General features: G+C 34.0%; 1 protein-coding gene across 2 annotated transcripts in view; it reads right to left on the bottom strand.

The window, feature by feature from the left end:
* TBC1D23 (TBC1 domain family member 23) overlaps positions 1–24,834 on the bottom strand; it is a 64,013-nt gene that overhangs the window by 2,564 nt on the left and 36,615 nt on the right. The window contains exons 8-18 of one of the 2 annotated variants that reach the window (XM_017506335.2): positions 24,145–24,248; positions 22,693–22,815; positions 21,286–21,378; positions 18,426–18,596; positions 15,778–15,820; positions 13,965–14,071; positions 10,746–10,885; positions 9,409–9,453; positions 5,512–5,600; positions 3,067–3,202; positions 1,653–1,847 (exon numbers count right to left, since the gene is read on the bottom strand). In XM_017506335.2, coding sequence (XP_017361824.1) covers positions 1,653–1,847; positions 3,067–3,202; positions 5,512–5,600; positions 9,409–9,453; positions 10,746–10,885; positions 13,965–14,071; positions 15,778–15,820; positions 18,426–18,596; positions 21,286–21,378; positions 22,693–22,815; positions 24,145–24,248 — 1,246 coding nt within the window. The remainder of the gene's footprint in view (positions 1–1,652; positions 1,848–3,066; positions 3,203–5,511; positions 5,601–9,408; positions 9,454–10,745; positions 10,886–13,964; positions 14,072–15,777; positions 15,821–18,425; positions 18,597–21,285; positions 21,379–22,692; positions 22,816–24,144; positions 24,249–24,834) is intronic. The other variant, XM_017506336.2, reaches the window with a different exon arrangement.

Here is a 24,834-nt window from a genome sequence, read left to right as displayed (position 1 = left end):
TTTAAAAAAATGCTTTTTTTTAAAGCATTTTCTGTAAAACCTAACAATTCCACTGTATAAATAATCTATAAGTGTTACATATGCAAGGCAGTATAAAGAACCATACATATCATTGAAGAAAGGGAGGAGAATCTAGTTACTTCATCTTCCACTATTAACTGTATCTTCCAAAACTCTGAATTTAAAAAAAAAAGTTGATCTATAAATAATAAACTTCAATTTCTTTAGCAAAATTTATGGGAAAACCTTTAAAACGTAACTCTCAACTATTACTATACATGAAAGACTCATAATTCAAATGTTCTTTGGTTAAGATTAATTTATAAGTAGACATTAAATTTTGTATACCTCTGACCCATTGAATCTACATGCAGGAATTTATCCTGAGAAGACTAATCGGACAACTATGTAAATATACATTTTTTTTAAAGGCCCACTAAAAGATTAATAGTGAAAACACATGAAACAATCTAAATGCCAATCATCGTGAGGCTTGTTAAATCAATCTCCTGAGAAATCCTTATAACCAGAATATCTACTATTAAAAAGTTAAGAATTTACATTTATTAAAATGTAAATATATTCAAACTATACTAAGTTTTCTAAAAAAATTAGAACACAAAAGCAAGCCTGTATCACATTTATCTAGTTTTTAATACAGGAATAACATATATATTTTAAAAATCTGAGAAGATATTCACCAATGTGTTAACAGACTGGAATTAGAATGGCATATTCTTTATATTTTGATTTGAATACATTCACTATGTAAATATTTATTCTTACATAAAGCAATAAAGTGATCATTTACAAAGTAGGTATTATTTTCTTATAATGAAGTACATAAAACAGTACAGATTCATGTTTGCTACTGAATTGTCAGTACAAGATGAAGAAGTTGAATAATTTCCCCTTCCAATTGAAGTTGATTATTTAAAAGTGCTCCTATATTACCTTAATCTTACTATTTATTCAAGCACTCCTGTAAATAAGAAGTGTAATCCTAAATCTCAGGAGGAGAACAACTTCAGCTGAGGCAAGGTGAAATAAAACACAAATCATGAGTCAGGAAGGCTATACTTGGTTCTGTCACAAACTAAGTGTCAGGATCTGGAAAGTCATCCAACCCCTCTGGGCTTCATATTTTTATCTACAGATTAAAAAATGGTTTAGTGTCAATATTTGTGTGGCCCACAGCCCTTGGGCCAGTCTGTGAACTGTTAATGACCCAAAATGAGATAAAGGGCGGCTTGTACCGGGCTGTAAATTGTCTATATCACCCAGCACACTGCTTAGTTCACTGACAGTTTGTCAAAATAATAATTTTCCTATGGAGGAAAATAAAAATATTGACATATTCTAAGACAAGTTTCTTATTTCACTGCAAGCCAGCAATTAGTGCAGCACCAGTGTAGATTAATCATAAGGATCCTTGGGCCAGAAACTTTATGAAATTAGCCATGGCACTTACTCAAATCATGTAGTAATGGCTAAGCCACATATGACTGAAGATTGGGGAGAAAGAGATAATAAACACTAAAAGTGGTTCAGCTATCTTGTTCCACCATCCATTCCCCAAAACAGAGAAACAAACTATGCTTTATAGTGAACTGCAATAATTCAGATAAATATCATCCTAAGAAAAATCTTACCTTTCGATTGCCAAGATTTCTATTCCTGAAGCACTGCTATTTCCATACTTGAAGGTAATGAGTTCAGGATGTTTTTTTTTGGATGTGATTTTAACTACAGAATTCAGTGCTTGCCGAGACTGTATATAAGCCAATCCTTTCCGTGAAACAATCTCCCTTAAACAGTACATATGTGTTGCAGTAACCAATAGATGACTTGAGAGAAAAAAGAGCATTCAAAGAAAAAAAAAATTTAATTAAAAATAGGTGTTGTTTCAATCACCCCAATTATTAAAAATGTTCAACTCTATATAAAATTATTTGAGATAAAAGACATTAAGAGGTTAATCTATAAACAAGCTACATAATAAAGGCTTTTAATTGTATGTAAAATTAATATTTTAACAGATAATCCTGAAATAATTTAAAAGTTATATAATAAAAAGTTCCATACAACATAGAAATCATTACAGTAATACATTTTTTATTGAAATGGAATATATTATTACTTTTCAGATTTTTAACAGTATTATCAATAATCATAAACCATTCTCATTCAAGGCACCATACCCTGTATCTAATATCCAAGATCACTAGGCAACTGTTGGGCTTCCCTATATATTCTGTAATATTCTGTAACTGGATCCTGATTATGAGCACAGTATTATTAACACCCCCCAACCTCTGTATCTCAGCTTCTTTTTAATATAAGTCTCACATTTTTTATGTATAGTAATACAATATAATTATCAGACAAGTCCAGAAAGTGGAACAGTCTGCAGGACGATTGACCTGGACTCAAAGGATCCATTTATCATGAAGAGAAAAGGGAAGCAAGCGGGTGGGGGAAATCAGTTCTGATGTACACAGGGTGAGACTAAAGACATGTAACAGATAATGCAATGTGTGAACCGTGAACTGGATCACGGATCAGAAAGAAAAGCACACTACAAAAGATACTTTGGGGACACTGAAAATTTGGGGCACAATCTGCATGTTAAATGATGTTAATTTACAAAAAGTTTTAGGTGGGTTAATGGCATTGGAGTTGTGCAGGAGGATACTCACACACTCGAGAGGTTTATGCCGAAGCATTTAGGGGTGAAGTGTCACATTTGCAGGCTTCTTTTGAAAGGTTTGACAAAAGTATACATATCTATGTATCTGTATGTATATATGTTCATATATACATATGAAATGGGGTGGTATTAAAAGGTGTTCACAGTTGATAAATCTAAGAATATAAGGGCGTTCAATGTACTATTCTTTCAACATTTCTGTCTAAGATTTTTCAAAATAAAAAGATAAGAAATGCTGTTAAAATTCAAGACCTATAATACAAGTAGCCAGAAGAAAATTATATCTTATTGTACTAGGATAAAGGTTCTTCTGTAGTTCAGTTTTATATTATTAACAAAGGCATTTTAAAAAGTACCTGGGAAACATGTGTCCACTTTCTTTTACTTCTTTACAAGGAAAATGATGTTTGACATCTGGCTTGTTTATCCAAGTCTGAATGTTTACAACCTCTTTTCTATCATCATCTGACATTGAGGAACTGTCAATTTCATCTACAAAAAATATAAAGTGTTAAACATGGATATTACCAACTTTTAAAATGATACATTCCTTAACAGTCTAAAAAAATTTCGGTAGTATTTTGAACACATGGATTGAAAAACAAACAGGTGGGGCACAGTGGCTCACACCTGTAATCACATTTTGGGAGGCCGAGGCGGGTGAATCACCTGAGGGCAAGAGTTGAAGACCAGCCTGGGCAACATGGTGAAACCCCGTCTCTACTAAAAAATACAAAAAAATAGCCAGGTGTGGTGGTGCACACCTGTAATCTCAGCCACTCGGGAGGCTGAGGCATGAGAATTGCTTGAACCCAGGAGGTGGAGGTTGCAGTGAGCCAGGATTGCCCTACTGCACTGCAGTCTGGGCAACAGAGTGTGACCCCGCCTCCAAAAAGAAAAAAGAAAAAAAGAAAAACACAAAAAATTCTAATCCTGGTACTCTATTTCCTTATACCACTGATATTAATACAGAAATATTATTACGAAACATCACTTTCATAAGGTAAGAAAGTCAGATGTAAATATTAAGAATACACTTTTAAAGATTAAACTATTTGGGGAATTTCAACTACTTTGATATGTATAACCTAACTATCATCTGACTAGTCTGTAAAGAAATGGCTGAACTGCTAAACAATAGGCACCTAGTTTGAGGGTAAAGATGGAAGATTTCTTTTTATCTTGCTGCCTTCTGATTTTAAGGAGAGTAACAATAAAATCAATTCTGGGATAAATAAGTAAAAATCTAGGGCTTTTTTCCATAAGAGAAATAGAAAATAATTATTTTTTTCCAATTTAAGAAAGGGAAAATACAGTCTCTAGGGTTAATAATTACAAATGTTCTGTTCTTTGCTTTTTAACAAATACTGCAAAATATAGAGACATAATGAAAAACAAAATTGCACATATTGACACTCCAGCTTGAACAAAAGTGAGCCCCTCATGTATCTCTTCTTACTCACATTCTCCTTCTTCTCCACCAAGAACTACTAATTATCTGAACTTGGTGTTATCAGGCCCATACAGGTCTTTAACCATATATGCATATCCCTAAATAATATACGGTAGTATTCTACACTTAAAACAAAATGTATATAAAAAGTAGACGACTCAACTGCATTCTTCTGCAACTGCTACCTTACTCCCAACACCTGAAATTCATACATACTGATACACATAGTTCCAGTTTTCTCACTTTCAATATGGTCCGATTTTCCACATTGTAAATATGTGTGTGTAGATACATGATAAAAGTAAATATACCACAATTTATTCATCCATTTGCCTCTCCCCTTTGTTAATGGGAGAAGTTGAGATATGCAGGGAGAGATAGAGAAGATGGCAACAGAGAGGGGAAAAAGAAGAAAAGGCAACAATTAGCAATATCACATTTACCTCTGTGCAAGTTTTCTGGGAAGGGATTTCCTATATTTATTAAAATATCAAATGTGACTCCCTATAACCTAGCAATCTTACTAAGAATTTAAACTCTGAATATACTTTCATCAAAAGTTAACCTAGATATATATATTTATAGAAATCCCAGAAAACCACCAATGTCAACTGGAAGACTGGCTAAATAAAGTATGGAATGTTTATATGATAGAAGGAGAATGAGATATATGATCTCAAATGGAAAATATGCAACATGTGTTACTAACCGGAAAAAGCAAGGTGAGATTTGGGAGTCTTTTTTTCTCATTCTGTAACGTTTATATATTTTTTTCTCTCAAACTCAATACACATATCAAATAATATTAGTTATGATTGCTTAACTAGGATAACTTGGGCAGTAGAATTCTAAACCAGACTTAATTATTTAAACCATAACCACAGAGAAGATGATTTCCCTGACATAATATCCCCATCTTGTGGCCCTTTAGGATATTGCCTCCAGTTTCCAAAGACTTCAGATGTCTCAATTTTGTAATTTTCAGGGCTTTAGTCCCAAAACTCTCAATCTCCCAGTGGGGTGATCAAAGGAATTTCAATTCCATCACTTGGATTTAAATACTATTTCTACACTGATAGTCCCCAAATTATCATCAGTTTAGACTTCTCTCCTCAGCCGAAGACTCCTATAATCAATTGCCTCTACTCAGCATTTCTGCTTGGATTTCTAATAGGCACAATTTAAAGTGTCTAACACCAAACTCTTAATAGAAAGCCACAGATTCTCCAATTACATCTACAGAATCTCATTTTTTTAAAAAAGCAGTTGTTTGGCTCGTCCCAGAATGACTGCCGTAAACACCCCGATGACTGAGCAAAGGCATTTGTAGACAAGTGTATTACTACACCTGTGTCGTATTCTTCTTCATCCCCAATGCTGAAAACAGGCTTTACACCACGATAAGGCTTGCCCACTCTGTCACTGCTGCTCACATGCCTATATTCAAAGAATTTTAGGGGATAAATCATCATTCAGGAAGTTATCAAAGATTTTTACCAAGCATCATCTGAATATTCAAACAAAATGTTAATGTTCCTTACCCGCCCCGCCAACCCCATGTACTACCCATAGTTTTAGGGTGGCTATGTTAAGTAAATTGAAAGAAGATAAAGAAATTGTTAGCAAAAGTGGCATAAGGATTTGGTATGCTGACTGCTCTCAAAAATGTAAAAATTAAATTTTAAACAATTTCAACATTCATATTAAAACCAACGCTTAGATCTGTTTGGCCTTGCGGAAGTTACCTGTCCTCTGGTGCTTCTGATTCCTCCTCTGTAAAATAGTGCTAACAATATCTACTGTCAGGGTTACTGTGAGAATTAAATCGGTTAATTTTATTGTAACACGATTAGGACAATGCCTTCATGTCTGTTAGAGAAAGTTATGGCACCAAATATTCAAATTCCAATATGAGTGGTTAAGGCTTCTCATTTAAGTGCAAGTGTCTTAAGGGTTATCTTCCCATTTTCTATTATGTTACTTTTGTTTCAACTGAAATTAAGATTTTACTTCTGTTGTGTAAATATAAGCCATAAAAATGAATCTACTTCTTTTTCAAGAGGCAGAAGCATAAATAAAATGTAAACCTACACTTGATTAGGTCTATAGAAATTGTGACCTTAATTAATTAAAAAAATTTTTTAGTATAAAAATTAATACCCTATTAACTTTCAGGTAATCCCAAATAAACTAAGTGGTACAATTAAAATGTGTCAACAAAATACTACATGTTTCTGAGGGGAAAAGCATTGTTTTACCTGCTAAAATTATCTACTACAAAGAAAGACTCTAGCTTTTTTGGATGTGCATGTAACACATGAAAACACTCAGAATCCTCTATTTTCAAGAGACATTCCAATGTGAAAAACAATCAAGTTACATGTCTTTAGTTAGTTCTACTATTTATTTACTTATTCATTTATTTTTGAGATGGAGTCTCGCTCTGTTGCCCAGGCTGGAGTGCAGTGGCTTGGTCTCAGCCCACTGCAGCCTCTGCTTCCCGGGTTCAAGCGATTCTCCTGCCTCAGCCTCCTGAGTAGCTGGGATTACAGGTGCCTGCCATCATACCTGGCTAGTTTTTGTGTTTTTAGTAGAGACAGGGTTTCACCAGGTTGGCCAGGCTGGCCTCGAACTCCTAAGCTCATAATCTGTGCACCGTGGCCTCCCAAAGTGCTGGGATTACAGGTGTGAGCCACCGCACCCGGCCTATTATTACTGCTATTATTATTATTATTATTTTTGTTATTTCAGAGCCAGGGTCTCGCTCTGTCACCCTGGCTGGAGTACAGTGGTGCAATCATGGCTCACTGCAGCCTCGAATTCTTGGGCTCAAGCAATCCTCCTGCCTCCGCCTCCCATGTAGCTGGGACCTCAGGGGTGCGGGACCACAGGGGTGCACAACCATGCCTGTTCTAATTTTTTTATTTTTTTCAGAGACAGGGTCTTGCTATGCTGTTCAGACTGGCTTTGAACTTTTGGCCTCGTGATCTCCCACCTCAGCCTCCCAGTGCTGAGATTACAGGTGTGAACTACCACGCTTGGCCTTTACTTGGGTTTAGAATTCAGTTTTCCCAGAAGACAGAGATCAAACCTATATTTTAAATAACTTTAAATACAAACCATCACTAAAAATCTTTTCGGTAGCATAATTTTGTTCATTTACTTCTTCCAAAATAACATTCCTCAATAAAATCTAATGAGAGTTTAGTGTATAGCAAGTATTCTTTGGAAATTACAAGTTAGGTTAATCAATACATAGGCTTAAAGTCTGATTAAATTAAAAGTGACATAATCATTTGGTTTTACGTTAAAATATATCTAATATAAAATTATCCTATAAACGATCAAACTATGCTCATTAGACAGTTGGGGGGGTAGGGGAGAGACAGTAGGGGTGGGGAGGAAGGGAAGCGTGGGGAGGGATAACATGGAGAGAAATGCCAGATATAGTATGAACCTAAAGTAAAATAAATACATTTTTAAAAAAAGAAAATGACATAATTTGAACCCTTTTAAATTGAGATTCAGCTTTCTTACAAAAGGCAAAGATGGAGGTAAGAGCTTTATCTAAAAATGCTTTGATGTTACCTACATTGTAAAATTTTATATAAGATTAGATCACAAGTTCTCTCCTAATATTAAACAACAATTAAGTTGCCATAACATAGAAAGTAACAAACATAATGTTTACAGCAAATGCTTGAACCAGAAAGTATGAGCAGAGACAATCCTAAAAAAAACAATTAATTATTGATCAAGATTTATAATAAAATGCAAAGTTTTTATGAACATGAATACTAAGGACTATTGAGACATTTCTTGAAAAACTGGCTAAAATGAGTAAAATGCAACAGCTGGACTATTTTTTAAAGTATTATATCTATACTTTTTTGCCATGGCAATAATAGAAACATCTATATTATGGGTTGAGTAGGCTTTGACATAATTTACTGAGCTTAGAAAGAGACCTAATTCATTTTAACTTCTCATTAAATTCTCTTTTTAAGACAAAAGTATCTACCTGTAGATCAGAAAAGATTATTTAAGTTACAAAAATAATTTGGGAATTGGGAGTTAAAAAAATTAGACTACTTCAATAGTCCTATAACAGAAGAAAACAGAAAGGATGATTCACAAATAGATTATAATTTTAAAAGAAGCAATTTCCTTTAAAGTAACCCTAGGTAAAATTATTAGTATTAGTCCTGTAATTGGCATTGTATAGAAATAGTCACAATAAATCAAAATTCTTAGAAGATAAGTTATTAGAGAGTGAAGTATTATTTTTAAAAATGCTACTTCTAGTTACTGCGAATACTAAAGTGACCTGTAAAAATTCCATTCCATTATTCCAAAGCTTAACTTACACTTAAAATATGACTAGAATTTCTTTTTTTTTTTTTTTCTGGCCCACTTAGAATTTATAGAATTTCTTTTTAAACGTTCATAGACACCTATGCTGTAATTGATAATCTAAATTAAACTGTCAAAAAATTCTGTGAGTATAAGAACTACAAAGTCATATAGAGTTAATAAAGTTCTTTTGTCACCCTAATTGAAGTTCCAGTAAATTTTTAAACATCCAGCTTACAAAATCTTTGTCTTTTAATAAGAAGCACCTCATTTTATTTGGGCTAGAGAAGTGACAGATTATACATTAAAATAATCCACGACTTGGAAAAAAAAAAAAAAAAACCTAATTTTTTCTTCAACAAAAACCAAAGGCAGAACTGTAGTTCTTTAGAAGAGATTTATATATGCTAACTCAACCCAAATACATACATCTTATTAAGAAAAATCTAAATATATAAAATTACACAATGTACATGAATTAACAAAAAATTTGAACCATGAACAGTACCTATTTTTAGGTGCTATAACTTTCTCTGCTGCTAGGGCAAATGATCTCCAAAGCAAATAACCTGCCAACTCACGACCATATACATACTTTCTTTGCTTCACCTTCCTCTGTCTCAGAATAAAAACTGCAAGGTTTGAATAAACTTGATTTTCATGTGTGGAATAATATAAACAAGCATGCAGGAAAAAGAATTAAAATGATCAAGCAAAAAAAAGAAAAGTATATCAACCAACATGACATACTCCTAAAAGCAGAATGAGAAAAGTTTAGCATTTGAAAGAGTTGCATGAAATCTGAGCCAAGACAGCACAAGGCTTACAGATGGCATGAGGCATATTAAAGGAAAAGGATGATTCAAGAAAAATGCTCTACTCATTGGCTTACCGCTCTGTACATGATCTGTCTGGCCAAGGAAGATTGAAAGACATTCTATAGCAAATCAAGGCAGAGGACAGAACAAAATGATTATAAAAAAAAAATGCAACAGCTTTAAAACAAAAAATATGGCACAATTTAATCAGTTTTTCTCACCCAGAGTGTACACTATAAAGATGTTTCCATCATCCCAAGTACAAAGAAAAACAAGAAAAGCCAATTTCAAGTAATAAAGACACAGACTTTCTGACTTACAGTTATCACCAGTTCATTTTAAAATAAAATAAATGCATTTTAAAATAAAATTGTAAATGTTCATGCTACAAAATGTAGCAATAATAGTTCTCCAACTCAGAAGTACCAACGAAAGGTAAAAGGGTTAGCTTTTGAGAACAGACATAACTTCATTGCATAAACAAGTTTTTCAGGCTCGATGAAACACCTTAATAATTATTAGCTGACCATTTTAGATAAGGTACAATTTTTTGGATCAATGAAAATAACCTATTATCTTCTTGGCTATTTACTAAATGTGAAAAAATGTACTTTTGTATGCATATATACTATACTTAATAAAGGCACAGACAACAAATCCCTGACATTCAGTTCTTAAAGTAAAATATGTCAGTTTCCCAGGATACTGCAATATGTGAAAGTGAAACCAAACACTATAACACATTTCCAATATAAGGCTTCCTTAAAAACAAATTCTGTGTTGCAATTATAAAATTAGCTTTGAACTCTAGGAACAAGAAAGTTGAAATAGACTTAAATGTCAAGAAAAAATATACACTCTGTGACGATAATATATATATAACAGGTATTTTAAAATTTGTTTATCAATTATTAACCATGTCTCTTGTTTGTAATTTACAGGGAAATGGGGCTTTGTAAACAAAATTCTATTAAGTCTGAGCTTAAACATGAGAAGGTGGGTTTCTGCTATATTTAGCATGACCAGATTTTCTAGGTTTTAAATTACTGGAGCAGAGGAAGAGGTTCCTACTATGAAATCACCGAATTCAGCAGATGATTCTCCATTCATTTAATATTTGGGAAGCAGCTACTATATGAAATGTAATACACAGTGGGACATAAATTTTTTGTAGTGAATGATATGACATGACAGATACAATACTTGCATCTTTGAGTAGTAAGAGAGAAGAACTAGGGATATAAAGTACATTCCTGCAATTCCAATGAAAACTATGAAATCACTTAATAGAAAATGTAATTTATGATCCTCTTCTGGAACACATTCAATTCAACTAACATTTACTTACTGTAAGACATGTTTCTTTAGTTTTAATTATTCATCATAAACTCATACTGTATAAACAACTTACCGATCCACAGGAGTTGATGTATTCTCTATAAAACTGATAACTTTTTCCCTGACATTAACAGATTTTGTCTTCAAAGCCACAGTCATTTTATTTACTAGTGATTTCATTCCTCTATCATTTGAGCCATTAGAAGATTCACCCTAAAAAAAAATAATTTAGATGGTTTAACTGCTCTCTAAATGACTAGAAGACATACTACTGCTAATGGTAAACTACATGTTATAGACTGAATTGCAATCCCACTAAATTCATGTAAGTTCTAACAGAATGCGACTGTATTTGGAGATACAGGCATAATTAAGGTTAAATTAGGTTTTTATAGGTGGTGCCTAATCCAGTCTGACTGGTGTCGTTAGAGAAAGACATGAGCACATGAAAACAGAGAAAAAGCTATTTGAGGACACAGAGCGGAAGGCAGACATCTGTAAACCAAGGAGAGAGGCCTCAGGATAAATCAAACCTGCCTCAGGATAAATCAAATCTTGGACTTTCAGCCTCCAGAACAGTAAGAAAATAAATTTACATTAGTTAAGCCACCATTTTGTGGTATAATATTTTGTTTTGGCAGCTGTAAACTAATTAGGTGAAATCATTTTAAGAAAAGAGGGTAGAATAAAAAATTAGGATATACTTATGAATATATGTGTGTGGAGTCTTAAATTAACTTCTTTATTAAATAAGAAAGTTAAAACTACTGACCTTTCTTATCTTAGACTAGCCTACAAAAATAAGGAAAAGTATAATCAAACTATTTGCACATACATGTGTGTGAAGTCTGCAATTACCTTCTTTATTCAATAAGAAATAGTCAAAACTATTAACTTTTCTTATCTCAGAGTAGCCTACAAAAATAAGCGAAAGTATAATCAAACTACTATCCATGTAGCTAAATTTTTAAAGACATTCCCAATTAGGCCTTTATTTTCTGAAGAAAAGTTATCCTGATGTACCACATGTAATAGATGAGAGTATAATTCTTTTTTGTTTGTTTTGTTTTTTTGAGATGGGAGTCTTGCTCTGTCACCCAGCAACCTCTGCCTCCTGGGTTCAAGCAATTCTCCTGCCTCAGCCTCCTGAGTAGCTGGGATTATAGGCACCTGCCACCATGCCTGGCTGAGAGTATTAATTCTCAAATTGTTTCAGGGGATTGCTCACATATACCTTCCTAAAAGGCAATTTAGTAATGGGTGTCAAACATTTAAAAGTGATCTTATTATTTGCCCATTATTCCTCTTTGGAATTAATGGGAAGGAAAGAAGAAAGTGCCCAGAGTTTGGGTACTATTCGATGGAAAATTATACAGCCACTAAAAACTCACACTTTTTAAACAACATTTTATAATGCTAGAAAATGCTCATATATTCAGTGAAAAAGCAGAAAATAAAACTCTAGGTATGCTATGATCACTACCTTTGGAAAAAGGAACACATTCACTAAAAAGGGTTTGATGAAAATACTTTAAAATATGAATGGGAAAATTATCTCTGGTACAGCTACAGGTGCTTTTGCTTTCTTTACACTTTTCTTATTTACAGATGATGCTACAGTGAACATGTTACTTTTATTTTTACAAAAAATGTCATTAACAACACAAAAAACTATGTTTCTATTTCCATATCTAAATTCAAAGCTGAATTAAACTGAATGTAAAAATTATTTGGTACTCTGAAAAGAATGCTCTTTAAGATAATTTCTAAAATAGCCTCAATCAGTGTTTTTCAAATATGAAGATAAAAGCTTCAACAGAAAACTATCCAGTGATGTGAATGGAAATATAAATGAAAATGTTTTTTGGAGAACCATTTAATAATAATGCAGAAGTCTAAGGAGTTTGGTAAGTAACATTTTAATCAAGTTACTCCATTTCCAGGACTAAACAATCATGGCATATGCAAATATATCACTACAAAAATTAAATAGTGTTTGTAACAGAAAAAGACTGAAAATAATGTAAATATTGAACAACAGAAAACTGAATTATCATACACTCATACAATGAAATACTAGTTATTTAAAATGAAAACAGCAAATGTTTACTAAGTAAATGGTGATTTCACACACGGAGCATCAAGTTAAAAATACGAATATCAAGTTAAAAATAAGATTCTCAGACAAACCTTATCTGCTGATATGAAAATAATCTGATTTTGATTTGTATGGCCAAAGAAAAACCTTAACTAACACAGGTAGTGAGCTACGATTTCATAATAACTAGTATTAAATATTTGGTGATAGGTACTACACTTTCCATTTACTTGCACAGTTAATCCTCAAGCTATCCTTAGGAAGAAGGTTATGCTGTTAACATTTCTATTACACAGGTAAAGAAACCACCGCTGAAAGACCCTGCTGGAGATCATGAAGAAAGTAAGTTGTACATGAAATCTGAACCCAGGTATGTCAGATCTGTAAGCTCAAGCTAGTAACCATCACCCTGTACTGCAGTTGTCCTTCTATTTCTGTTTTAAAAAATAATCATTAGGTAGATGACCACCATTATTTATGAAAGTGATTTAATGACATCTAATTCAACTGACATGAAATACTTAAGTACTGAAAAAGCACGAGACCTATTATCCAAATATTTCCAAAGTAGAACAGAAAAACAGATTTATCCACTGTAGCAGAACCACAGTAATGTGTATTACTAGTAATGTAAATAAAAATGTAGTAATGTGCATTACTAAATACACATCTCAATAACTAAAAATCAAATAAAATAGGACTGGCAAGTGGTTCTTGTCTTTCTCTGCCTGGCCGATTCTCAAATATAGATAGACTCAAGTACTAATCATGTAAGTTTGTGATGGGGATGGGTACAGACATAGTATGCACAAGATGATTGTTAGCCCTAGTATTCTGGAAAAAACTAACTGTGAGAGGCCTGGAGCCAGCTTGCTTAAGAGTCCCGGCTATTTATAGGACCCAGATTGGTCCCCACTGATATTTAAACTGGAGCATAAAACTGTCACTACCTGACACCAAACTCCGGCTGGACAGGGAGAAATTTGAATTCAGCAGCTGAACTTCAAGAGCTCCCGGCTAGTTTAGCTGTGAAGGACTGCTACATCATTGCATTAATCTCACACTAATATGACTCTTCATTGCATGTGTTTAAAATATTTTGCCTCCACGTTTGTTATGGTGGGGGCTTAGTAATTAATCACCTTTTCTGGGAATTTATCCAAATCTGGCGACATATTCTCTACATGCACTTACATCAACAGAATTGATACTGCTCCTTGAGCCTGAGGTACTAGCAATCCAATGGCCATATCCATTTTCTGGTCCATCCACATTAATGTCTGCCAGGTGCTGCTGCAGTGCTTAAGGTAAATTAAAAAAAAGAAAAACAAAACCTAAAATATCAACCCTCTTTGGAAAGATTCATTACCAAAGAAATATAATAAATATGTCACAGCTGAGAAAAAAGGACCCAAGGACATAATCACAGCTGTTTCTTTCGGCATGTCTGTAAAGGAGTAAAGGCCTTCAAACTAGAGCAAACAACCTTCCTCTTCTTCCTTCTAAAATCCTCTGTACATGGAAAACTTTTCTTAACTGACACTAAAGGTGATGATAACTGTAAAGGCTTTATGTTTCTTCTCCGGAAGGAAATCTTTCAAGTATTAACAGATAATTTCTGCAACATTTTTTTTTTTTTTTTTTTTGAGACAGAGTTTCACTCTTGTTACCCAGGCTGGAGTGCAATGGCGCAATCTCGGCTCACCGCAACCTCCATCTCCTGGGTTCAAGCAATTCTCCTGCCTCAGCCTCCCGAGTAGCTGGGACTACAGGCGTGCACCACCATGCCCAGCTAATTTTTGTATTTTTAGTAGAGACGGGGTTTCACCATTTTGACCAGGATGGTCTCGATCTCTTGACCTCGTGATCCACCCGCCTCGGCCTCCCAAAGTGCTGGGATTACAAGCGTGAGCCACCGCGCCCGGCAATTTCTGCAACATTTTTATGACATAAAGGATTAATTGAAAACTGATTGTGGCTTTTTTTATACCATAAAGTATAATGCTTTTCAGACACTTTTGAGAATAACAAGCTTAATACATCATGTTATATCAAGTTTTATATCATGTTACCAGGATTCCTAATAAATAACACTGAGCCTAGAGCCAACACGTTTAATACTACTTATTGAAAGTACCCTTTTGTACATCATCCTGGGTACGAGCTTCAAAAGTTGTTATCAGGTCATGATACATAGGAGATAATCATAATCCTTGTTAACAAAGACCAAGAGGAAATATATCCTAATGTTCCAAAAATTCTATGTTATAGCCTAACTCCCATGATTAAAACCTACGATTCCATTACCCTCCACATATACTGATTTGATTTTTGGAGCTTCAGTTGCACAATTGGTTAGCATATGATACTTATATATTGATTTGATTTGATCACTAATTTCCCCAGCATTTACAGTTTAGTTTTGTGATCTCTTTTTCTAATGTAAGACAGGCTCTTTTAAAATCTTACTACTCTGCCTGCAAAGTAAAATTCTCAATACTTGCCTGCAGAGACCATGTCCATTATTTTACTATCCTAGATTATCAAATATTAGTCTGCAGATGTGAAACTATCGGTTTATTTTACTCCATTTACCCAACATTTTTTAAGCAGAGAATACCTTCAAGTAGTTCAAAAATAAAATGACAAAACACCTAAAGAGTCCAAAGGGTACACTATAAAAAGTATTCCTTTAACTGTTCCTTCCCAGTTCCGTCATTTAATCCTTATTCTCCACAGAGGCAACCATATGGGCAGTTTTTCATTCATCTTTACAAAAATATTTCTTGAAATAAATCTCCTTAAACAGTCTTACATCAGTCATTCATTTCAATTGTCTATTACGTGTGTTATCTGTATGTCCTGCTGGCCTTGTCTTTTCTGAAAATACTGAATGAATGAAGAGAGTCTGCCCATTAACTAATGTGAACACTCCACATCAACTCTGTTGATAATCAATACAATTTCTTCTGAAACATGGAGAAAAAAAAATAAATTAAAATCTTACCCATAAATCCTCCACTGGCAATACTCACATATTCTTTGTTTTTCTGTAATAGAAAATTTAAATTATTCCAAAAATGTGACTTAATTAAAACTTTGCCTAGTTCTAAAACACTGATAAATACAGTATCAAGTTATATATTAAACTTCTGGACTTTCTTATTTCCGTGACAGTTTGGACTTTGGCACAGAGAGGCATAGCCATTTACCTTATGTATTGTAAAGTCTGGTGCTCAGGTGGGAAGAAGGGGACAGCTTCAAGGCTATTAACAAGTCTTGATTTTACTTTATTATCGTTTCAATAGTGCAACTGATTAGTTGTACTATTGAAACTATAAAAATTAGTTGAACAGTATTTTAGGTTGTAATCAAGAGTGATTTTTAAAAGCTTTCAAAATATTTTATGCCCTTTATTAAAAGATAATATAAAAGGAAACATTACAACTAATTAGGAAGAAATAGGGAATGTTACCATTTTGCAAACTACTAAAAACTAATGGATCTAAGTAATATAAATAAAAAAAGAGAAACAGAAAAAAAAAGAGACATCTAAATACTATTTGTCATCTAAAAGAGACAGTCATCACCCTCAGGACCTCCTTCCTCTGAACAAAGCAATTCAATCACATCTCTAGATTTAACTAATGGCTTACAGGAAATACCAAGGACAGAACATGATAGATGATACTATGTAAATATAATCAGCAAAATCCAGAATGTGAGGAACGCTATAACACAAATTAATTGGGCTTTTCTCAACAAATATATGCAAGGAAAATATTTTAAAAAGGAACCTATAAACTAAATTAACTTAAAATACATCAACCAATGTTAACACCTTGTTTTAGATGAAAATCAGGGAAATTTGAATACTAGTTAAATTTTTTAAAATAAAGTATGATAGCGATGTGGTTGTGTCTTTACAACGAGTTTATGGCATTCAGTTTTCCCTACTTTTCAATTTCCTTGAGACTTTCCATGATAACAATTAGGGAAAAAATTTATAAAACCACATAAATAACCTGAATAATTACAAAAAATTCTCAATATTCCAAACTCTTGCTCTATGACAGCCCTCACAATATATAGTATAGTTTATACTGAAGCGTTTTTATTTTATTTTGTTTTTGGGGTAGGGTCTCGCTCTGTCACCTAGGCTGGAGTACAGTAGCATCACCATGGCTCACTGCAGCCTCAATCTCTCAGCTCATGCAATTCTCCTGCCTCAGCCTCCCAAGTAGCTGGTACTACAATGGAACACATCCACACCCAGTTAATACTTTTATTTTTTGTAGAGACAGGGTCTCATCATGTTGCCTAAAGTGGTCTTGAACTCCTGGGCTTGAGTGATCCTCCCATCTCAGTCTCCCAAAGTGTTGGGATTATAGGCACGAGCCACTGTGCCTGGCCTGAAGCATTTTTACAATAGGCCAATTAAATTTATGAGTGAAATGTTTGGTTCCTTATTTTTGTTATTCTGTATATTTCTAAACTCTTTCCTTTAATAAAATTTAACATCCTACAATCCCTCTCCCAAATATCCTGTTTCTTCTCTGATTTTGCTTTTCAAGGATTTTGTCTTTAAACTTTTTCAAACCAAATTCCCAGTAAAATACAACACAAATAGAAATGATTCCAAATTGAGTGCCTTGTGTATTACCATGCCTACCATCTTGCTGATTCCATAGTTCAGGACCACACAAAGTAAGGCCTTTAACACATCAACTGCCAAATAATATCTAATAAACAACTGTTTTAATAAAAAGCAAGCCATCACTGAGTGACATTTTTAAAAAAGCAGAGGAACAGGTTGCATAAAATCACTAATTCAAATTAGTTGTTTTGAAGACAATATTTAAACACAAAAAGGAAAGATGGCTAAGTGTTGTGAATGAACATGCATATGTATTTTTTCAGTTTCAAATGAAGACACTAAAATGAATTATATAGCTATTGTAAAAAGTACTAGGACATAAACACACATAAAGGTCAATGTAACATAACAGGCCAGGGGCAGTGGCTCACACCTGTAATCCCAGCACTCTAGGAGGCCGAGGAGGGCGGATCACTTTAGGTCAGGAGTTCAAGACCAGCCTGGTCAACACAGTGAAACCCCGTCTCTACTATAAATACAAAAATGAGTCAGACGTGGTGGCGCGTGCCTGTAGCTCAGCTACTCGAGAGGCTGAGGCAGGAGAATTGTTTGAATCTGTGAGGCGGAGGGTGCAGTGAGTGAAGATTGCACCACTGCACTCCTGCCTGGGCGACAGAGCAAGACTCCATCTCAAAAAACAGTAATAATAGAAAAAATAAAAGATCAATGTAATATGATCCAGAAATAGATCTTGATGCACAGAGGAACTCAGAGTATTAATAAGGTCGTATTTTAAATTATACAATTTGTAAGCTATCTGGAGAAATTTTTTTTAAAATTCCTATCTTACTTCTTACACAAAATAAATTCTAGATGGTTTGAGTTAAACATAAAAAAGAAGTCCTATAAGCACAGGAGAAAAATATGAAGAAGACCTTAACAAGACACAAAACCAAGAAAAATATAGATAAATCTGACAAGCAAAAAGTTATCTACATGAATTTCTTAAAGGTCATAACAATAACCAAACAACGCTGAAATAATCTATGTTGGCATACCTGTAAAAAGTGTGCCAGGACCATATTCATGTACATGTCTTCCTCCTCCCTGCCACTGCCCATAAAACAGAGGTGCTCCCCACCAGCTATGGAGCCAGACTCAATGGACTGCTTCTGTGCTTCCAGCAAGGATTTTACTGACTGTGCAAACTCAGATGGATTCTGGAGCATCTAGACAAATTTTTAAAAGTTAAAAACTTGGCAAGCCTGGTTTACATACATTTGCAAACTTGAAATTTTTTTTAGGAAAAACCCCAATATTTAAAGAGACACAATGAACACAAAGGAAAAAAAGGCTCTTCTAAATAAAATCCTGGGATAAATGCTATATTTATAAATGTATCTTTAATACATTAGAGCAAAAGTTGAACATTCACAGAAAGACTGAAGCAAGTAAAATACTTCTCTACTAGAGAAAAACTTTGTTGTTTTTTCTTATATAACAAGTAGCTACAGTGTCCTTAGGTATCATGACAGAAAGAACAGAAAACTATAGATTAAAACAAGCTCTATTTTTTAGTTTCCACTTACATGGTAAACCATGTATTTCTTATAGGAATAGTCAGAAATAACAGAAAGCATTTATTTATCAGCACTATTCCAGGTAATGGAGACACAAGGATGAGATACTCATTTCATACCCTCAAGGAAACAAGTATGACAATGACAACAAAGATGTTTAAAAGCCATTTTAATGGAGATACATAAAAAGTATGGTGAATAATTAATAGAAAAATGGACAAACCATATAGAAAAGCAATTTGTAAAAAACAAAAGCAAATATAAATAAATAGCACTCTCACAAAAAATAATGTCAACCTCATCAGTAATTACAACTATTTTTACTTAACATTCTGGTAAGGTACGAAAAGATTGATAATGTTCAATAATGCTGATGGCATTCTCATTTACAGTTCTGAAACATAAGGTGGTTCCGCCTTTTTAAAGGGCCATACGGTGGTCTCTAGTAAAATGCATATGCCCAGACAACTCAACGAAACAATTCTACTTTTAAGAATCTGTTTTACAGAAATATTCACATAACTTCACAAAGTGTATATAAAGATGTTAACTGCAGCATTGTTTATTACAAGAAAGAAAATAACCCGAGTATACATCAATCAGGCAATAAATTATAGTACACCTACATGTACCATGGACCACTATGCATCATTAAAAAGAATGTACTTATATCAAAAGATCTCTTAGAAACTGTTAAGTGAAAAATCAAGCGGCAAAACAAGAAATATATAAATAGATATTAAAGGTCTAGAAATTAAGTAAATTGATAATATTGTTTAAATTTTTTTCTTTTTAAAATTTTAAAATTTTTATTTTTTTACTCCATTCTGCAGATGAAACTTTAAAATGTTTTAAAAATTCCAGCCAGGTGTGGTGGCTCATGCCTATAATCCCAACACTTTGGGAGGCTAAGCAGGTGGATCACTTGAAGCCAGGAGTTTGAAACCAGCCTGGCCAACATGGTGAAACCTCCTCCTCTAGTAAAAATACAAAAATAGCCAGGTGTGGTGGCACACAACTGTAGTCAGGAGGCTGAGGCAGGAGAATCGCCAGAACTCAGGAGGCTGAGGTTGCAGTGACCCGAGATCACACCATTGCACTCCAGCCTGGGTGGCAGAGAGAGACTCTGTCTCAAAAAATATATATATTAATTCACGTATTCATGAATCATTTGAGTAAAATTTTAAAATAGAAATGAGAGAGGAATCAAGGAAGAGAAAGGCAGAGTTTACCTACAGACTATGGATGAGCTAAGATGGCCTTTCTTGTAATATCTGAAACCCTGATTTCTTCTACTAGTTTTTCTCTCAATATCGCCTCTCAATATCACACATCCTTTCAGTCTTAGCATCAAATTTTTCAGACAAGTTGGGAAGGGGAAGGGTAGACTTAATATTTAGCAAAGAGGTTTCTTATCGCATCCCTGGGTTCCCCGTCCCTGAGGCTTTAATGATCCCAGGATGGCTTAAATGATGTTAGCCTTAATTCTACCAACGGCTCTATTAATCTCTGACAATATTTAATTATTTACTTTACCCATTCTTCAAATTAAATGACCTAGGATAGTAGTTTTAACAACTAAGTACTTATATGCCAGATACTACCCTTATTAAATATTCAATTATATGCATAAATACTTATGATTAAAAATGGCTTATACTAAAAAGCCTACAGAATTCTTACTCAATTACAATAAAAGCTGATATCCAAAGAGTACTTAGGAGGTGCAATGCACTATGCTAAGTGCTCTATTAGGTAGCTCAAACTAAGTTCAGAATTTACTGACATAACAATGGTAAGCAATAGTAAGTCACAGTGAGCATTGTTTTGGACTACCCTTTATGATGCCAAAAGGGTATCTGGGCCAGGCATGGTGGCTCACACCTGTAATCCCAGCACTTTGGGAGGCTGAGGCAGGGTGTCACCTGAGGTCAGAAGTTTGAGACCAGCCTGACCAACACAGTGAAACCCCACCTCTAGTAAAAATATAAGAAATTAACTGGGCATGGTGGCAGGTGCCTGTAATCCCAGCTACTTGGGAGGCTGAGACAGAATCGCTTGAACCCGGGAGATGGAGGAGCAAGATCACGTCTTTGCAGTGAGCCAAGATCACGCCACTGCACTCCTGCCTGGGAAATGAGCAAAACTCCATCTCAAAAACAAACAAACAAGCAAAACTAAACAAAAGGGTATCTGGGTGAAAAGGAAACCTGACAGCAACACTTTTAAGAGCAGAGACTCCCTCTTTAAGGAAAAAGAAAAAATTCCCCAATTTGGGACCTATAAACTAAAGAAAAAAAAGTTACTTTAAAAATAATTAATCAGCATTTATACTAACCAGATCTGAATCTAAATGGAAAGCAGTTGATAAATGCCCAGCGTTATATTGTTCTGCAGGACGGCAATCCACCACAAAGAACCGGACTCCTTCCTAAAAAAGAAATAACATTTGACATACAGAAATTTGCGATGAGGTTCACATTGCACAATATAATATTGAGAGTTAACTGAAGAAAGGGAACAAGTTTATTAAAAAATGGATGTCACATGGAATTAGGAGGACCTAGTTAGTATAGAAAATAACCTGAAGGTCCTAAATATTTTCATTTCTTTTAAACAGTTAAAACATTTTTTTAAATGTTGTTCCTTACTGGAAAGTCTTAAAATACACAGCAGGAGAGTGTCTGAGCTATAAAACTAATTATACTGGAATTTGACAATGTACCATGTAAATGCTATACAGTTAAAAACACAACTCTAGATAAGCTATTCTTATTTTTGCAAATCTGCAAATTTATCAACAGCTCAATTCGCATAAGAACTAAACATCTATTTTGTGTGGCGGGAATGAGGGGAAAATGTTCTACAATACTAGTTTCAACTAAAGAAGTTCTCATGGGTCTTTTAAACTAGATAATATGTTTTTATGTGTTTTTGTTTTTTAAGAGATGAGGTTTCACCATGTTGGCCAGGATGGTCTCGATCTCTTGACCTCATGATCTGCCCACCTTGGCCTCCCAAAGTGCTGGGATTATAGGCATGAGCCACCGCACCTGGCCTCATTTATTTTTTAATATTAGTTTGAATAAGAAAAAAGTGAGATGCTCGTATTTTGAAAATTCTCAGTAACCAGTATAGATACAGTAAGAAATCCAACTAAGAACGATCTACCATAAAAGGCCATCTTCCCATGTTCATTTCTCTCCTGCCCTCAACCTTGGAAATACACTACACCTTCCAAATGCACACCATGGTTAACTGTTGCACCACTAGCAGTAAAGAGCGTATATTAAAAACATCATTGGTCAAAGTGACTCATTAGATTTTTATGAAGAAAACTGTATTTTCACAATTTTCCTTTGCTACAAGTTTTATGGAACTAAACCATGTAATTCAATTAGCTGTTAACTACCAGAAACTTTTAAATGCTAAAGTACACCCTTTTAAGTACTTTATACAATGACACATTCAGTCTCTCTACTGAAATATGAAAAAAGATATGGCGATTTACAAAAGTTGGTGTCAAGAATTACAATAATTAATTATAGACAAGTAACACAACACACAGGCTGACAAGTTTTAAAATGACCCTCTGAACATAACATTTAACACAATCGTTCAAAAAGGCAAAAGAGCCACCTTGTTGCAGTAAATTGATTTTGTGGGAATCAATGAACAGGGAGGAAGTTGGCTCCTTGTATTTAAAAGGAACAGTCCCCTAACAAACTGGGTTTCCTTTACTTACCCCTTGTAGCTGATTTGCTTGAAGGATCTCTGACACTGAGATGGCCAGACAAAGAGCCTGACTCAGATCCGCATCATCATCCTTAATTCCCAACAAAGTACTACCAAAGAGATGGTGATTATCCTGTTGGAAAAAAAATTTTCAAACATTATTAAAAAATCAAAATTTCTTCCTAAAAATATTCTTATTAAACTATGATAAAAGGTAAAATTAACATATTCTTGAGTTGTGATTTTTAAAACTTAATACTACATAATCTCAAATTTCATAGGCGAAGAATTATAAAAAAGTCACATAAAGTCCCTGTAGTGCTCACATGAAATCAAAGACTAAAAGAAAAAAACACACATTCTACATAGCTATTTTCCACACTATCATCTGCAGTTAATACTAAATTTTAAAAATGGTTACTTAAAATTTTTCATATCTTAATAAAATAAAAAATGTGGCAGAAATGAGCTGCATAAATGAGTTAATATGCTGATCCACAGCCTGCTCTAATTCGCAACTGCTACTACAGATTTGTTATGTCTGAAGAATAAAAGGTGCACCTTCTGAAACAGACGATAAGCCTTTTTTTCATTCAATGTTTTAAACTACTATCTTACCATCTGACATGCAACATTGTTAGGAGCTGAAGTTCTATATAAGAAAATTATTAAAATAGCTGAAATTAGTCCCTAGAAATAAGCTTTTTTTAAATTAGTTATTTTTAAGGGAAAATGTTCTTAAAAGACTTCCTTTACCTGCTTTATAAAACACATAATCTAACTTTATCTTAACACTTCAGTGACAATAATGAGTACCAACTAGAAATTATTATGACAGAATACTTTTTAAAAAAGACAATAAATAATGCTCTCATGGGCACCTGAAGTCATATACACACCTGTTTGCTTTATAAATATAAACTTGTGCCTCTTCCACTATTACCTTGTGCTTCTTAGTTTCATTTTTCAGGAGTTCATATCACTCATATGTCTAATCTGATGTCCTTTATTGAAAGCACTTGTCTGGTCTAAGGATCTAGGTCTTTATGGGTCTAAATGACCTTTCTTTATAAGACAGCTTTGCATCACTAAGACTGTACAAGGATGAACTCCAGAAAAAAGTGGCATAACTCTACCCCCTCCACTGGATTACTGCAGTAAAATAATTTTTAAAGTCAAGAAAGGATTAATTTAGAAAATATTTCACAGTCAATTTTCTTATGATCAGAGATAACAGTAATCAGAAGAGAGGTAAGATGCTTCCTACTATCTTTTTCACGTGTCTGTTCCTCCACTAGGGAGGGTATTTACTGAAGGGAAAAAGAAATCACACAAAACTACAACACGTAAAGAAACAGAAAAAACTGACAATCTAAAGTATTTTAACTAAAGTGAATACAAAGTAATAAAACAATGTACAGAATGTGAAATACAAAACTGTTGGTCATTTCTTGTTTTATACCTTCCTAAAAGAAGCTGGCGTTTTACTGCAATAATACTGAGCCAGGGAGAAAAGGTCTTCTATATCTTCTAGATTCAGACTGGATGGAGTATTTTCCAAGAACTCTGAAATAAGATTATAGACATAATATTTAGTAGTTTCTGAAAACTGCAAACATTGTTTATGTATCAGAACTGAAATATCTTCAACATAAATACTCTGTACATGGAATCTCAACAGTGGTGCTTTTACAACTGCAGAGAAGTGGATTTTCCCAAATGAGCTGAAACTGTTAATATAAATCTCTTGTTAGTGAAGGATGGTGTCAGGCAATCAAAACAAATTCATTAATCTTCATTAGAATTCTGATTTATTTATCTAACATATATGAAGAAGTGACAGGGCTCTAACGTACAAAACGTCTTAAGAAATAGTTACTGATTGGATCAATGCAACAAGAAGAGCTAACGATCCTAAATATAAATGCACCCAATACAGGAGCACCCAGATACATAAGGCAAGATCTTAATGACTTACAAAGAGACTGAGACTCCCACACAATTATAGTGGGAGACTTTAACACCCCATTGTCATTATTAGACAGATCAACCAGACAGAAAATTAACAAGGATATCCAGGACTTGAACTCAGACCTGGACCAAGCAAACCTCATAGACATTTACAGAACTCTCCACCCCAAACCCACAGAAT

Source organism: Cebus imitator, unplaced genomic scaffold, assembly GCF_001604975.1.
Source record: "Cebus imitator isolate Cc_AM_T3 unplaced genomic scaffold, Cebus_imitator-1.0 Scaffold354, whole genome shotgun sequence".
NCBI lineage: Eukaryota > Metazoa > Chordata > Mammalia > Primates > Cebidae > Cebus > Cebus imitator.
This window is presented reverse-complemented; position numbering and strand designations above follow the sequence as displayed.